The sequence below is a fragment of the Nicotiana tabacum genome, chromosome 2 (genome assembly GCF_000715075.1).
Source record: "Nicotiana tabacum cultivar K326 chromosome 2, ASM71507v2, whole genome shotgun sequence".
Classification (NCBI taxonomy): domain Eukaryota; kingdom Viridiplantae; phylum Streptophyta; class Magnoliopsida; order Solanales; family Solanaceae; genus Nicotiana; species Nicotiana tabacum.
The window spans coordinates 22,439,426-22,458,104 of record NC_134081.1 but is presented as its reverse complement, the minus strand read 5'-3'; the positions used below and the strand labels follow the sequence as shown (position 1 = coordinate 22,458,104).

The 18,679-nt window shown below is 32.3% G+C and overlaps 2 protein-coding genes across 2 annotated transcripts; both read left to right on the top strand.

The window, feature by feature from the left end:
- The first annotated feature begins 8,701 nt into the window (after window positions 1-8,701).
- On the top strand, window positions 8,702-10,373 carry LOC107814705 (universal stress protein PHOS32-like). Its single transcript, XM_016640160.2, has 4 exons — window positions 8,702-9,010; window positions 9,665-9,774; window positions 9,869-9,987; window positions 10,137-10,373. The coding sequence occupies exons 1-4, from the start codon at window positions 8,836-8,838 to the stop codon at window positions 10,225-10,227; spliced, it is 495 nt and encodes a 164-aa protein (XP_016495646.1). The 5' UTR covers window positions 8,702-8,835; the 3' UTR covers window positions 10,228-10,373.
- A 2,478-nt stretch (window positions 10,374-12,851) lies between these two features.
- Window positions 12,852-14,005, top strand: LOC107814713 (universal stress protein PHOS32-like). Its single transcript, XM_016640166.2, has 4 exons — window positions 12,852-13,158; window positions 13,296-13,405; window positions 13,486-13,604; window positions 13,758-14,005. The coding sequence occupies exons 1-4, from the start codon at window positions 12,984-12,986 to the stop codon at window positions 13,846-13,848; spliced, it is 495 nt and encodes a 164-aa protein (XP_016495652.1). The 5' UTR covers window positions 12,852-12,983; the 3' UTR covers window positions 13,849-14,005.
- The last annotated feature ends 4,674 nt before the right edge of the window (window positions 14,006-18,679 follow it).

The following is an 18,679-nucleotide window of genomic DNA, read 5'->3' as shown; positions in this document are numbered from 1 at the left end:
TAACCAATGTAATTTGCACATATAAACCAAGTATGTACTCGTCACCTCACGTACATGGTTTTAAATTAAACAATTTATAAGACTCAATGCCTAAGGGGTCATTTCCCCCACTCAAGGTTAGGCAAGATACTTACCTTTTTGAAGTTATGCCAATATTTCATAATCGCCTTCTTGCTTGAATTGACCTCCAAACACCTCAAATCTAGCCACAAATAATTCGATTCAGTCAATAAAATTTATTGGAATTAATTCCATAAAAAAATACTAATTTTCCAACAAAAATCCGAAATTAGCTCAAAAATCGTCCGTGGGGCCCATATCTCAAAACCCGACAAAAGTTATAAAATCCGAAAGCCCATTCAACCATGAGTCTAACCAAACTAATTTTACCAAAATCCGACTTCAACTTGGCCTCCAAATCTTCAAATCTTATTTTCAAATCCCTAAGTTCAAACCCCCGATTTACACCTCAAAAATATGTAATCTAGTCGGATTAGTCGATGATAATTCAATATTATGGAGTAGAAATGATCATAAATAACTTACCTCAATTTTTCCTTGAATTCTCTCTCAAAATCGCCCCAAACACCGTGCTTGAAGGCCCAAAAATGGCAAAACTCGGAACCCTTCTGTTTCTAACATTCTGTCTAGGATTTTCGCACCCGCGTTGATTTCTTCGCGCCTGCGGTCTTCGCACCCGTGGTGATTTTTTCACGTCTACGGTCTTCGCACCCGCGATGATTTCTTTGCACCTGCAGTCTTCTCACCCGCAGTGCCTGGCCAGCCCATGCATTTTCGCTTCTACGAATCATTCCTCGTATACGCGAGCTTGCACCTACGGCCCGTTTTCGCGCAGGTGCGATCACATCAGATGCCCAACTGCTTCAGTTCCTCCTCCAAATCCAAATTTGATCCGTTAAGCATCCGAAACTCACCCGAGGCCCTCGGGACCCCGTCCGAACATACCAACAAGTTTCATAACATAACACAGATCTACTCGAGGCCTCAAATCATATCAAAGAACATCAAAACGACGAATCGCACCTCAAATCAAAATCTATGAACTTTGAATTTTCAAAATCTATATCTTGTGCCGAAACATATCAAATCAATACGGCATGACTTCAAATTTTGCACACAAGTCATAAATGACATAACGAAGCTATTCCAATTTCCAGAATCAGATTTCGACCCCGATATCGAAAAGTCAACCCCCGGTTAAAACTTCCCAAAATTCAACTTTTGCCATTTCAAGTTTACTTCCACTACGGACCTCCAAATAATTTTTTGGACACACTCCTAAGTCCAAAATTACCATACGGATCTATGGACATCATCAAAATTCCATTCAGGAGTCGTTTACTCAAAAGTAAACTCTCCGGTCAACTCTTTCCATTTAAGTTTCTAAATAAGGATTGTTCTTTTAATTAAATTCCGAATCTTCAGTAAATAAAATTCGACCACACCCGAGAGTCATAATACATATTGCAAAGCTTCTCGAGACCTTAAGTTACTGAACGGGGCGTAAATTCTTAAAACGACAAGTCGGATCATTACATGTTCCTCCTCCGCATTATCGGGATTCAGTTCCCGCACATGTCGAGGACAATGGCCATCTCGAACCGGGGTCATCTCATCCCCTTCATTGTGAGTCTTACTGATTGAGTCATTATATTGTGACAATTCTTCGTGCCCCTCAACATTATGTTTGATGTTGACATCATTAACTGCCATATCTTTTCTCTTCACTAAGAAAAGAATCAAAACTAGTTACTAATAAATGTAAGGATCAAAGCAATTACACAACTGTCTAAGCCCCACGGTGGGCGCCAAGCTGTTACCCGTAAAACGGTAGAGTTAAATTTGTTACGTAGTTTATAGACAATTGAATTGATTTGATCCAAAAATAATAAGGATATTAGATTAAAATTGAGATTTAATTGAAGAAGATGAGAAGCCTGGATCCGAACCCAGCGTCTCCGAGAGCACAAATAAAAATAACTACAAAGTAAAATTAAAATGTTAATTTCAGAGCAAAATAGTAAAATATAGCCTTTTGTATAGAATATTTCATGTCCTTATAATGGTTGTTGAGCCTGTTATTTATAGCTTTACCTAGGGAAACAAGATACTAGGATCAAACTTCTCTTAAATGATAATAAAAGAGTCATTGATGAACGCGTAACGGCAGACCATGAATGCAAATATTCTCTACAACGGTCGCTCATTTAATGTTAGTAAATATTCTCTCATTCAATGCTATCCGATGACAAACCCTTGACCTTCTCCTGTCGACTATGCTCCCTTCGTGATTTATCCGATATCGATTACATTCATTGTATTCGGTATTGATTATTCCTTGACTTGCCCTTTTCCTATCTTAGATTTTACGTGTCATATTACCATTCGACCATCTGTTATAAATCAATTTTACCCTACATTCTTCGTTTTCAATTTCCATTAATAGATTGTTGTTGGTGTTCGGCTTAAATATTGGCAAATTAAGCATACAGTTGCTTGAAGTCAGATGGATATCCAACAATCTTGTAACAATTCTCCTTTAGATGCCTTGTCTTATTACAAAATTTACACTTCATTAGTTTATAACATTCATTTCTAGTATGACCTTTCAAATGGAAAAAATCACATTCTAAGTTATAATTTCTCCTTGGTTTGGTTGTTGAATGAGCAATGAACAAGGCGGTAGGATCAATATGCCCAGTTTGGGTAAGGCATTGGGTTTGAGTCCTAATGCACCATATTGATAATAATAATAATAACTAAAAAAATAATAATATATTTTTCATGAAAAAACATGAAGCTTGTCCCACTTGATTTGCTCCATTCTTGAAGTGAATGTGATAGCAGTGCATGATAAGTCTAAATAAAGACAAGTGATTGAAAAAAGAATGTGGGCGTGCGAAAGGCCAAAATAATAATAGTTATCACTATGGTAATTATAAAAAGGGAGAAATTCTTTGAAGAGAATGTGACTTGTGATAAACATTGAGATTGCATACTCATTCCTGAAAGTGAATGTGAAAATATATATATATGATAAAGATTATGCATAATAATGTACTTGTGCATAGTTGGATAAATACTACAACTCACCTCTAAGGGAGGTTTGAGACAAAGAAAGATAATGAATATTATTGTGTAGTTACATAAATATATCATTGGTCGCATGCATATGATACGCCAAAATATATTTTGTCATGCCTTATGAAAGTTATTAAAAGCAAAATTAAAGCAAAAAAAATTATTTTGCTTGTGATGATTTTGAACATTACAATTATTATGATATGATTCTCTTTGTGAAGGAGACATTCATTATATGGATGGTGTGACAAAAGATCTTGTAGTACAAAAACAGTTAAGAGTTCTGAAAGAACTAATTTGTTACTACCCGGATGAATGAAATTGTTCATAACATTAATATTGTAGTAAGTCTCAAAAGAAATATTTTGATTTATAAATATATTAGCCAAAGTGGTTGGCATATTGAGACTATAAATGAAAAGAAGATTGAATATCTTTATATTACTATAATCATACCGGGTAAATATGAAAGGTTACCTGACTTTTCTTTTATTTGTACTACACAAGTATAAGCATGATGATGCAATCACAAGCCACAAGTAAACTAGAGGTTTACTGAAATAAATATTAGTTGGCATGACCGGTTGACCATCTTGGTTCAATTATGATGCGAAAAAATTAATTGAGAATTACATTGGCATATATTGAAGAAATATAAGATTCTTCAAGAATTCTCTTGTGCTGCTTATTCTCATGATATACCAGTTAAGGTTAGGGATTGAATCCCTTGATTTCTGGAACGAATAAAAGGTGATAAATATATAGGCCCAGTCACCTTACATGTGGACCGTTTACTATTATATGATTTTCATAGATGCATCTATTTTATGGTCACATGTGAATTTGTTATCAACTTGTAGTTTGGCTTTTGCAAGATTGATTGCTCAAATTATTAGAGCACAGTTCCAGAATATAAATTATGATGATTTATCTTGATAATACTGGTTTAAATCCAAGTTGGTTTAGTAGAAATTGTATGCCTCCAATTATATCTAAACCATTGGTTATGAGAACAAAATTGCCAAAATAAAATTTGGTATTTGATGTATTATTTAATATACAACAGCACTTGTAAGCATCTAGCCAAGTTATGATAAGTTCTCCCTATCACAATCGGTTCAGGGTCAGGAACCAAATAATTTCCATCTAGAAATATGAATGTGCTATATGATTTAATTATTCCACCACAGTGCACAAAGATAGATCCCCAAATAAGGCTAGGGATATGTGTTGGTGATCCCAACAATAGGGGGAGAAAATGGGCAGCTGAAAAAGTAATGCATGTAATGAATTATTATGAGTACATCGAGATCCTCGTACGAGAAAATGTGAACTTGAAGTTCAAGTGATAATTCATTTGCAAAATATTGCCGGGCGTATTTGCTGACCCAAAGCTAAATATCATATTCAGCTGCTAATGCTCCAAATAAAATAAAGTCCATAATAAATAGAGTCCATGGCATGCATAAAGCATAATAGACTAATCAGTTCCAAAGATAAAACTCCTTGAAGAAGGAGAGGAGCAAATGTTCAAGATGGTCATAATAAGGAGGCAAGTGCTCTAGAAGAGCACCACGACATAACACTTCATAAGGCCTCATGGGAGAGGCTCAGGTACCTGAAAATAATAAGATAAAGAGATCTCAATAAGTTATGTCTTTACTGAATAATAGTAGAACCGATATAAAATGATCGTCGACGATATTGTTAATATAATGTAGCGCTCAATATTATTAATATTGACGAGGATCTTGAGCTCAAATCTGTCATGAAATTTGGACAGATAAATAATTGGCCAAATGAAAAATATGTAATGAAAATTGATTTCACATGAAAAATATAAAGTTGGACGGATAGTCCCAACACCTGAAAGTATAAAGCCAGTTGAGATATAAATGTGTTCTTGTGCGAAAAAAAAAAGAAGAAGGTCAAGTCGATAGACATAAAGACGACTTGTGTCACAAGAAGATTTGCAAATATCCTGGCATTGATTATATAGAGACATGTTCTCCTGTGGTGGATGTCGCCATTTCAGGTTTTAATCTGGCAATACAAAAAAAATGTGATATGCGTATAATAGAAATCATTGAAGGATTTAAATTGTTCTGAAGCATATTAAGGTTTCCAAGTAATTTATTAAATAAAGCTTCAAAAATCCTTATACGGATTGAAACAATTAGGGCACATGTGGTATAATCGCCTGAGTGAGTACCTATTGAAAGAAGGGTACAAGAATGATTCAATCTGTCCTTGTGTCTTTATAAAAAGATCTGGATCTAAATTTATTATAATCATCGTGTATGTTGATGATTTAAATATCATTGGAACTCCAAGGGAGCTTCCTAAAGCAGTAGACTAATTAAAGAAAAAATTTGAAATGAAAGATCTTGGAAAGACAAAATTTTGTCTTGGTCTACAAATTGAGTATATGAAAGATGGAATTTTTATCCATCAACCAGCATACACTAAAATGATTTTAAAGCGATTATATATGGATAAAGTACATCCATTCCGACCTCATGAAAATAATGAAGAGCTTCTTGGTCCCGAAGTACCATATCTTAGTGCAATTGGTGCACTAATGTATCTTTCTAACATTACAAGGTCTGACATAACTTTTTCAGTTAATGTCTTAACAAGATATAGCTCTGCTCCTACAAGGAGACATTGGAATGGAATCAAACACATATTGCGGTATCTAAAAGGGACTACTGATATGGGATTATTTTATGGCAATGATTGCAGTCCCGATCTTGTTGGTTATGCCGATGCTGGGTATTTATATGACCCACACAAGGCTCGATCTCAAATAGGCTATGTGTTTACATATGGAGACACTGCCATATCTTGGCGATCGACTAAGCAATCAATCGTGGCTACTTCATTTAATCATGCTGAGATAATTGCTATTTATGAAGCAAGTCGAGAATGTGTATGGTTGAGGTCTATAATACATCTTATTCGAGACAAATGTGGTTTGAAGTGTGACAAACTACCCACAATTTTGTATGAAGACAATGTAGTATGCATAGCCCAATTGAAGGGAGGATTCATAAAGGAGATAGGACAAAGCAAATTTCACCAAAGTTATTTTTCACACATGATCTTCAAAAGAATGGTGATATCAATGTGCAACAGATCCGTTCAAGTGATAATATGGCTGATCTGTTCACCAAATCTCTACCGACGTCAACCTTCAAGAAACTAGTATATAAGATTGGGATGTGAAGGCTCAAGGATGTGAATTGATGCTCTCATCAGGGGGAGTTAATACGCGTTGTACTCTTTTTTCCTTGCAAGGTTTTGTCCCACTGGGTTTTCCTTGCAAGGTTTTTAACGAGGCAACCAAAAGGCGTATTTCTAAACATGTGTACTCTTTTTCCTTCACTAGGATTTTTTTCCCATAGGGTTTTTTCTTAATAAAGTTTTAACGAGGCACATTATCTATGGACATCCAAGGGGGAGTGTTATAAGACAAATCAAATTATGGTGGATGTCTACTCTTCCTCCATGATCTTCTCAAATGCTTAATGATATATTCAATGACATATTTCTATGTTTAATGACATATTCAATGACATATTTTTCTTCACTTTTCATGCCTATATAAAGGCCTTGTAATAGATAAGAAAATACACACAATTGAAGAAGAAAATCTCTTCCTTCTCTCTATCTCTATTTCTTGTTCATGTTTTGCTAAATTGCTTTTATTTCATAATATGTCTTCATGTTTTACTAAATTGCTTTTATTTTATAACAAATCTGATTTTGTTTCCTTTAGTAAGCACGTGAAAATTTGGGTGACGGTAACACTGAAACTTAAAACCTATACTATATCAAGCTAAATGTGTACTTATTTATTTATTTTTAAAAAAAAATTTAAGATGTTATTCAAGTGTCACTTTCATTTAAATTTGTAGATTTTACTCATACCAAACATGACCATCAAACCTTACAACATTAGTTGAGCATCGCATGAATAATCTTTTAATATTAGATTATTTAAATTAATAATATTTCGACAATTCAACCCTGTGACTCATACACAGTACGTGTACTAAATTCCAAATATTTCACAGTAAAATAGATTGACATGATCGGTAAAGATTTCGCTATATCTTTAATAATATGGCCGCCTTAAAATAATAACCGATATATATATTTTTTATATATTAAAATATAATATACATATACATAATCAATACTATATAATTTTTGTATATTGATTAATGATTGTAATTAATTTTTGACCGACTGATTAAATATAAAAGCCCTTTAATAAATTGCATCCTCGGTGAACTCCAAGAATCCGAGTTCTTCGAAAATAAATATTCAAATTTAACCCTTAATTTTTAATAATGATTTAAAATAATTCTCAAGTTGGAGCTCCGCCAAAAATCAAGAGCAAAATTAAAACTTTTTTCTAACAACAAAGATTTATACAAAAAAATTAATAAAGGAAAAATTTTACTCGATTTCAAGTAGTGTAAGGAAAATTTGACCATTTTTCCTTTTATTATCTTTTCATAAAGAACTACTTTTCATTTCAGAGTCAACCACACATATTCTCATAGGATTCCCTTAAAAGAAGCAACGATCAATGGTCTCATCTCTAGTAAAAACGATGTTCTGAAAAAAGAATTTAAGTATTAGATTGATTTTATCTGTAATTAACTTTTAGATTAATTTTATCTATTAATTATATACCAAATGACAATAGTGGTCCATCAAATTAAACATCAAGCTTAAACTAAAAGATTTTTTAAGACAAGTGGAGGCGGCGATGGAATAAACCAGTGGATTACAGACTAATACCACCATACTATCCAACGGCTAATTGTCGTTGATGCTGTGTATATGCATTATGCAGCATGTCATTTTAATTTCTTTATTCACTTTTTATTCTTTAGAAATCCACTTGAAGGCGGCTTTTGAGTTCTATATATATATATTTATATTACCTACCAACACTAGGGCCTCTTGGAAGAATTTTGAAAGCTATTCTTTTTAGTACAGCTTCATTATCTAATATAATTGAGATAATTAACGATTTTCTGTGCATTGGTAATGTGTAAAATTATAGGTAAATATGGTCATTTTGGCGTAAAGAAATTACACGGATAAACTTGTCCACTTGAGATTATAATGTAGTTTTATTACAGAAAGTATGTGAAGAGTAGGTTTTTATGATATTTGAAAATTGAAATCATAAGAAAAATATGAGTTATACGTCAAATACTTTAATTTAGAGAATGCATGTAAAATTCTCCCTCTACTATACTACCGAAAAGGATGATCAAAATTAATAACACAACGTTCAGTAATCATTAAGGAAAAATAAATTGTAATGTCATTCTGGGCAGAAAATATTAAAGCACTTTGGTTTGTATTAGCAGTTTTCGACCCGCTTGATCATATCCGATCCTATTCTATCCAATCCGACCCGCTCATTTATTACCCCTAGTTACAAACAAGGCATAAGAATAAGTATATGTATTTCCAACAAGGTTGACTATACTTTATCCATCTGTAAATCTTTATTTATATACTTGAAAAAGAAAAGAAGAGAACGAAATCCTTAAATAGCTGGCCCAAAGCGAACCTGGTTTATAGTACCTTTTTGCGTATCTTGTTTTTCGCTTTCAGTTTTCACACGAAAAGAATTAAAGGTGCTCTTCATCTCTTTAGTAATAAGAGAACCACGAAGAAGAAGAAGAAATCAGTAAGCAAAAAATGGTGAAAGACAGGACAATTGGTGTAGCAATGGACTTCTCAAAGAGCAGCAAAACTGCTTTGCAATGGGCCATTGATAACTTAGCTGACAAAGACGACACCTTTTACATCATCCACATCAAAACTCATTCTTCTGATGAGTCACGTAACAAGCTCTGGGCTCAATCTGGTTCTCGTAAGATACCCCTTCAACCTTTCTTCTTCTTCTTTTCTTTCTTTCGTGGATGGACTTAGCTTTTATGTTGAGTTAATTTGTAATATTTAGGGGTCTTAAAACAAACATATTTGTTGTCATGTGATCAGGAGGTCACGCGTTTAAGTTGTGAAAACAATCCCTTGTAAAAATGCAAGGTCAAGCTACGTATAATAAACTCTTGTAGTCTGGCCCTTTAGTACACTGGGCTGCCCTAAAACATACATATGTGTTCGTCAAAAGAGAATGACTTCTAAAAAGTCATCTCAAAAGTTCTATAAATATAAGGACTCTCGTGAAGTAGCATAATTAATATGCGGTATACTTTGGTTTGTTGAATTTTCAAGAGATTTGCTTATAATCTCCTAAATAATATACATATAATATATCTTTAAGGATAAGGAAAAGTGTTTTTCTTCTTCAATTGTGTTTTCTTATTTTTCTATTACTTGAGTTTATTGCAGTAAGTACTTTGATTTATTTCTTTGGTTGCTGATCCTACTTTCAATGGACATGCATGTTATTTGTATTTATAGTTTAGGTGATATGATAGTACGGAAATTCTTTCTCTGTTTTAAAGTTAAATTCTTTGCGTATCAGGTTGTTAATACTTTGATGTTTTCTTTTGTTTGTTAGCTTTAATTCCGTTGGTGGAGTTTAGGGAGCTAGAAGTGTTGGAGAAATATGATGTGAAGACTGATATTGATGTTCTTGATTTGCTTGATACTGCTACTAGGCAGAAAGAGGTTTTCATCAAACATCCACACTTTTCATTTTTCCTTTTGGTAATTTTCTTTTGTTTAATTTTTCTAAAATTATTAATCATTGATATTTCTATAGATAAATGTTGTCGCCAAACTGTACTGGGGAGATGCTAGGGAGAAACTATGTGATGCTATTGAAGATCTGAAGTTGGATTCTTTGGTTATGGGTAGCAGAGGCCTTACTACCATCCAAAGGTACTTTTTATTAATCTGTCCATAATTTCCACTTCTATTTTTCTAAATTTACTAGTTACAATTTGGTCTCTCTTTTTTTTTTTTTTTTTTTTTTCAAGTAATTAATTAAATATGCCATTAATATTTATATGTATTTCTTGGTAAAACAGGATATTCTTGGGAAGTGTGACAAACTATGTAATGTCTAATGCGACCTGCCCTGTGACTGTAGTCAAGGATCCAGATTTCCACAAGCACTGATCAACAACTCTTCGTCGTTGAATTCAAGCATTGCGACTTATGATGCCCGTTGAATAAGATAATAAGCTTAAAATGCATTTATTTCTCTTGTGATAAGATCGTGTTTTTGGTTTCAATAACTAAACAGAGATTGATAATTTGCTCAATTTTGCCTAATCCATATATATATGTTATGTTTCATTCTTTTAATTCCTTGGATAAAAAAGAACTATAAATAATTTTTTTCTGATATTATTATCAGATACTAGTGTCGGAGCACATGGTATCAAGTATCTACTTAATTAAGGTGCACATTTAGCTGACTCATACACACAACTTACCGCTTAAAAAAAATTAAACTATTTTATCCCTATGGTCATTGCGGATTCATACTATAGGGAATGCATGTAAAATACTCTCTTTACTTAATCAAAATTAACAACAGAACACGCATTATTTATATTAAGGAAAAATAAATTATATAATGTCATTTGAGACGGAAAATATTAAAGTACGCCTTTATTTCTTTGAATGTTAAGCTTAAACAAAAGAAAAGCAACTCAAACTTAAAAAATTTAATCATATTAAATGTTTATACCAAATCAATAAGCAAATGACATGCCTTATTTACATACAATTTCTTTGAATGCATGCATAAAGAAGTTACATGAACAAACTTGTTCATGAGATCAAAATTGTAACTTATGTTACAAACAGTACATGAAAATCAGGTTCAATGATATTCAAAATCACACGATAATATAGTTGAAGGTATTGTAGAGACGGTACGCAGAGGCGACCCGTCCATAAAGCAGGTAAAATAATTGCTTTAGGCCCTATATTTGTGGAGACCCTATTTTTTTTTTTTACACCTAATAGGCTATATATAAATTTTAAAAAAAAAAGTTATGTGAATTGAAAAAGTTTGATTTCTTTATTTAACGAATAAAGAGATGAAGGATTTGTAACTGTTTTGATTTCTGCCAAGGAAATTGCATTTGAAATTAATATCGAACCCGAATTTCATAAGAAACGTGTAATATATATGAAGAAACAATTTGAGGAGAATGTTAATAGTGAAATCTCAAAATCTCTCTGTGTCCTTTAGAGTTGATTACTTTTTATACATACTCCCTCTGGTCCATAATAAATGACTTTTTAACCTTTGATGTGCCCCTTAAGAAAATACTGACTCCTAAAATAAAAATATATTTTGACTGAATTATCCTTAATTAAAATTTATATGTTGTTAACTTGACACCAATAGATATGTAAATAAGGGCAAATTTTAAAAAAATAAAGTTAATTCTTTCTCGATTATATAAAAGGACACTTATTTTGGACCAAAATAAAATCCAAAAAATCACTTATTATGGACCAGAGAGAGTAGTAGACAAGGATATTTTTTCACTTTAAAATAGATTTGAACAATTAGAGGCATATGAAAATATTTTTGGTTTTATATTTAGCGGTAAAAACTGAGATCACTAGTTGATGGAAATTTGAATAAATATTGCCTTCATTTTGAACGCTCCTTAAATCATAATAATCAACCCGATATTGATAGTTTAGATTTATATTTTGAATCAAAAATATTAAGAAAAATAGTACAATTAGAAGATAATAATTTAATTGATATACTCAATCAAATAAAAAGGTTTGATTATTTTAGAATAATGTTAATAACTCCTATTACCGTTGCTTCAGCGGAAAAAAGTGTTTCAAAATTAAAATTGATAAAACCTTACCTAAGATTAACAATGTCTCAAAGATATTAAATAAATTAGTTATATTGTCAATTGAGAAAAACTTATTAGGAGAAGCTGATTATAAATAATTAATAATAACTTTGCATCTAAAAAAAGTTAGAAAAATAGATTTCAAATAAAAATAAAATATTTTTTATTAATAAACATGTTAAGACCCCTCGTAAAATTTGGTTTTAGGCCACGAAATTGATCGGGCCGCCCCGACGGTACGTATATAATTCTTCATCTACTAGTACTGCCAAAAGAAGTAATATCAAAATTAACAAGGCACATACATTACTCATTAAGGAATAATAAATTTGTAATGTCATGTACGGTACGCGGTTTTCTTTATTTTCTTTGCACATTTTAAGCTAAAACAAAAGAAATGAGCAACTCGAGCACTAAAACTTATCCATTCATGTTCACAATAAATTGATAAGCAGATTATATAGTTTTTTATATACACTTTTGTCACTTATCTAAAGTTAATTAATAAATTAATATGTATAGTCCCTAGCTCAATATATTTCTCTCTTTGTCCCAAATTTATGTAATGATATTTAACTAGATATAAAATTTAATTTTTTTTTAATTATAATTTTTGATAAAAAATAAGTTATAAATATTTGTACAGTTATAAATATCTCGCCAAAAGTAAATTAGAATAATTAAGACAATTAAAAGTGAACGTCACGTAAATTGAGACTGAGGATCACTTAACAATGATTAATTAAATGTGATTTAATGAAAACATCGGATGAGAATAATTTTTTTGCCGAGTAAAATGACTATAATGTGTCCATCCGTAAATTCTTAGTGTACTTTGAAAGCGAAAGAAGACAAGCGGCACTAAGAAAACGATATCCTTAAATAGCTGTCCCAAGCGAACCTTAGCTTTATATCTTTTTGCCTTAACGCGTATTTTGTTTTTCCGCTTTCAGTTTTCACACGCAAGAAAGTGCTCTGCATCTCTTTTTTAAGAAGAAAAAACAAAGAAGAAGAAGAAGAAGAAACTAGTAAGCGAAAATGGTGAAAGACAGGACAATTGGTGTAGCAATGGATTTCTCAAAGAGCAGCAAAACTGCTCTTAAATGGGCCATTGATAACTTAGCTGACAAAGACGACACCTTTTACATCATCCATATCAAGACTCATTCTTCTGACGAGTCACGTAATAAGCTCTGGGCCAAATCTGGTTCTCGTAAGTAATCTACCTTATTTTTTCTGTTATTAATTTAACTTTATATGAGCAGTTAATTGTAGTTATCTTTTAGGCGATCTGTTATACTTTGTGTGGATCATGTTGTTAATACTTTCATTTTCGTTTTGTTTTGTTAGCTTTAATTCCGTTGGCGGAGTTTAGGGAGCCTGAAGTTATGAAGAAATATGATGTGGAGACTGATATTGATGTTCTTGATTTGCTTGATACTGCTACTAGGCAGAAAGAGGTTTCCTTTTTATCATCAAATCTTTCTCTTTCTTTTTTGGGGTTAATTTTCCTGAAAATATTTCATTGATCTTTGTATAGATAAAAGTTGTCACCAAATTATACTGGGGAGATGCTAGGGAGAAACTCATAGATGCTACTGAAGATCTGAAGTTGGATTCTTTGGTTATGGGTAGCAGAGGTCTTGGTACCCTCCAAAGGTACTTCTTTTTAATGCTCTGTCCAAATTTTTTTTATTCCTTTTTGACAATTTACTAGCTAAAAATTGATCTTTAATTTACCTTTTGTCATTCAAGTAATATGTATTGCCATTAATATTTGGATATGTATCTTTTGGTTTGGTGATAAAACAGGATAATAATGGGAAGTGTGACCAACTATGTATTGACTAATGCGACATGTGGTGTGACTGTTGTTAAGGATCCAGATTTCCACAAGCATTGATCAAGAGTTCTGGGTTGAATATGCACCATTTTAATAAGATGAAGGCTTTTACATGTTTTATTTTCTCTTATGATAGCAATTTCCTTAATTTCAATGCTAAATGAGACATACTTTGTTTCTGGTTTCAATAACTAATGAGATTGATGACTTTCTCTAATTTTTCTGGTCTATATTATCTCCCCTTCTTTCTGGAATAAGAACTATAGTCTTTTTGGAGGCAGAGTTATTTCGTATTTGTATTTGATACCAGATAACAAGTATCCGGTGGATTGGTTGAGGTGCATGTGAACACCACTATTCAGAAAAAAAAAAAAGGCTGTTACTGTTCTTACGTTAGAATTCTTGAGATTTTGTGAGGTGGATCTAGAGTTCTAGATACGGGTTAAGCAGAATTCAACAGTTTTGGACAAAACACGGTTAAGAAATTCACTGAATATGTAAAAATAATTTATCTTGAACTCAATAAGCTATCTTTTTTAGAATCCAGAACTCATAAATTCAAATTTTTGGTTCACCTATTTGCTAGCAAAAGCTCTGTATTGCCAAAATAATGAAATTTATCTAAAACATAATCAAATAAATGCCTAAGTTAATTCATATAAACAATTTTCTGTTATAAAATAAAAGCAACTTAGTAAAACATGAACAAGACATGTTGTTATGAAATAAAAGCAATTTAGTAAAACATGAACAAGAAATGGAGATAGAGAGAAGGAAGAGATTTTCTTCTTCAATTGTGTGTATTTTCCTATCTATTACAAGGCCTTTATATAGGCATAAAAAGTGAAGAAAAATATGTCATTAAATATGTCATTAAGCATAGAAATATGTCATTGAATATGTCATTAAGCATTTGAGAAGATCATGGAGGAAGAATAGACATCCACCATAATTTGACTTTTCTTATAACACTCCCCCTTGGATGTCCATAGATAATGTACCTCGTTAAAACCTTATTAGAAAAAAAAAACCTATGGAAAAAAAATCCTAGTGAGGAAAAAAGAGTACACATATTTAGAAATACGCCTTTTGGTTGCCTCGTTAAAAACCTTGCAAGGAAAACCCAGTGGGACAAAACCTTGTAAGGAAAAAAGAGTACAACGCGTATTAACTCCCCCTGATGAGAGCATCAATTCACATCCTTGAGCCTTCGCATCCCAATCTTGTACACTAGTTTCTTGAAGGTTGACGTCGGTAGAGATTTGGTGAACAAATCGGCCATATTATCACTTGAACGGATCTGTTGCACATTGATATCACCATTCTTTTGAAGATCATGTGTAAAAAAATAACTTTGGTGAAATGTGCTTTGTCCTATCCCATTTTATGAATCCTCCCTTCAATTGGGATATGCATGTTGCATTGTCTTCATACAAAATTATGGGTAGTTTGTCACACTTCAAACCATATTTGTCTCGAATAAGGTGTATTATAGACCTCAACCATACACATTCTCGACTTGCTTCATGAATAGCAATTATCTCATCATGATTAGATGAAGTAGTCACGATTGATTGCTTAGTCGATCTCCAAAATATGGCAGTGCCTCCATATGAAAACACATAGCCTGTTTGAGATCGAACCTTTTGTGGGTCATATAAATACCCAGCATCGGCATAACCAACAAGATCGGGACTGCAATCATTTTCATAAAATAATCCCATACCGATAGTCCCTTTTAGATATCGCAATATATGTTTGATTCCATTCCAATGTCTCCTTGTAGGAGCAGAGCTATATCTTGTTAAGACATTAACTGAAAAAGTTATGTCAGACCTTGTAATGTTAGAAAGATATATTAGTGCACCAATTGCACTAAGATATGGTACTTTCGGGACCAAGAAGCTCTTCATTATTTTCATGAGGTCGGAATGGATGTGCTTTATCCATATAAAATCGCTTTAAAATTATTTTAGTGTATGTTGATTGATGGACAAAAATTTCATCTTTCATATACTCAATTTGTAGACCAAGACAAAATTTTGTCTTTCCAAGATTTCATTACAAATTCTTTCTTTAGATAGTCTATTACTTTAGGAAGCTCTACTGCTTTAGGAAGCTCCCTAGGAGTTCCAATGATATTTAAATCATCAACATACACGGTGATTATAACAAATTTAGATCCAGATCTTTTTATAAAGACACAAGGACAAATTGAATCATTCTTATACCCTTCTTTCAACAGGTACTCACTCAGGCGATTATACCACATGTGCCCTAATTGTTTCAATCCGTATATGGATTTTTGAAGCTTTATTTAATAAATTACTTGGAAACCTTAATATGCTTCAGAACAATTTAAATCCTTCAATGATTTCCATTATACGCATATCACGTTTTTCTTGTATTGCCAGATTAAAACCTGAAATGGCGACATCCACCACAGGAGAACATGTCTCTATATAATCAATGCCAGGATATTTGCAAATCTTCTTGTGACACAAGTCGTCTTTATGTCTATCGACTTGACCTTTTTTTTTCCGCACAAGAACACATTTATACCTCAACTGGCTTTATACTTTCAGGTGTTGGGACTATCCGTCCAACTTCATATTTTTCATGTGAAATCAATTTTCATTGCGTATTTTTCATTTGGCCAATTATTTATCTGTCCAAATTTCATGACAGATTTGAGCTCAAGATCCTCGTCAATATTAATAATATTGAGCGCTACATTATATTAACAATATCGTCGACGATCATTTTATATCGGTTCTACTATTATTCAATAAAGACATAACTTATTGAGATCTCTTTATCTTATTATTTTCAGGTACCTGAGCCTCTCCCATGAGGTCTTATGAAGTGTTATGTCGTGGTGCTCTTCTAGAGCACTTGCCTCCTTATTATGACCATCTTGAACATTTGCTCCTCTCCTTCTTCAAGGAGTTTTATCTTTGGAACCGATTAGTCTATTATGCTTTATGCATGCCATGGACTCTATTCATTATGGACTTTATTTTATTTGGAGCATTAGCAGCTGAATATGACATTTAGCTTTGGGTCAGCAAATACGCCCGGCAATATTTTGCAAATGAATTATCACTTGAACTTCAAGTTCACATTTTCTCGTACGAGGATCTCGATGTACTCATAATAATTCATTACATGCATTACTTTTTCAGCTGCCCATTTTCTCCCCCTATTGTTGGGATCACCAACACATATCCCTAGCCTTATTTGGGGATCCATCTTTGTGCACTATGGTGGAACAATTAAATCATATAGCATATTCATATTTGTAGATGAAAATTATTTGGTTCCTAACCCTGAACCGATTGTGATAGGGAGAACTTATCATAACTTGGCTAGATGCTTACAAGTGCTGTTGTATATTAAATAATACATCAAATACCAAATTTTATTTTGGCAATTTTGTTCTCATAACCAATGGTTTAGATATAATTGGAGGCATATAATTTCTACTAAACCAACTTGGATTTAAACCAGTATTATCAAGATAAATCATCATAATTTATATTTTGGAACTGTGCTCTAATAATTTGAGCAATCAATCTTGCAAAAGCCAAACTACAAGTTGATAACAAATGCACATGTGACCATAAAATAGATGCATATATGAAAATCATATAATAGTAAACGGTCCATATGGAAGGTGACTGGGCCCATATATTTATCACCTTTTATTCATTCTAGAAATCAAGGGATTCAATCCCTAACCTTAATTGGTATATCATGAGAATAAGCAGTACAAGAGAATTCTTGAAGAATCTTATATTTCTTCAATATATGCCAATGTAATTCTCAATTAATTTTTTCGCATCATAATTGAACCGAGATGGTCAAACGGTCATGCCAACTAATATTTATTTCAGTAAACCTCTAGTTTACTTGTGGCTTGTGATTGCATCATCATGCTTATACTTGTGTAGTACAAATAAAAGAAAAGTCAGGTAACCTTTTATATTTATCCGGTATGATTATAGTAATATAAAGATATTCAATCTTCTTTTCATTTATAGTCTCAATATGCCAACCACTTTGGCTAATATATTTATAAATCAAAATATTTCTTTTGAGACTTACTACAATATTAATGTTATGAACAATTTCATTCATCCGGGTAGTAACAAATTAGTTCTTTCAGAGCTCTTAACTATTTTTGTACTACAAGATCTTTTGTCACACCATCCATATAATGAATGTCTCATTCACAAAGAGAATCATATCATAATAATTGTAATGTTCAAAATCATCACAAGCAAAATAATTTTTTTTTGCTTTAATTTTGCTTTTAATAACTTTCATAAGGCATGACAAAATATATTTTGGCGTATCATATGCATGCGACCAATGATATATTTATGTAACTACACAATAATATTCATTATCTTTCTTTGTCTCAAACCTCCCTTAGAGGTGAGTTGTAGTATTTATCCAACTATGCACAAGTACATTATTATGCATAATCTTTATCATATATATATATTTTCACATTCACTTTCAGGAATGAGTATGCAATCTCAATGTTTATCACAAGTCACATTCTCTTCAAAGAATTTCTCCCTTTTTATAATTACCATAGTGATAACTATTATTATTTTGGCCTTTCGCACGCCCACATTCATTGGTCAACCACTTATCTTTATTTAGACTTATCATGCACTGCTATCACATTCACTTCAAGAATGGAGCAAATCAAGTGGGACAAGCTTCATGCTTTTTCATGAAAATTACATTATTTTTTCTTTAGTTATTATTATTATTATCAATATGGTGCATTAGGACTCAAACCCAATGCCTTACCCATATAAAGGCATGCTAGGCCATAATGCGTTGGAACTTGAATCCAACGTCTTTTCATCAACTT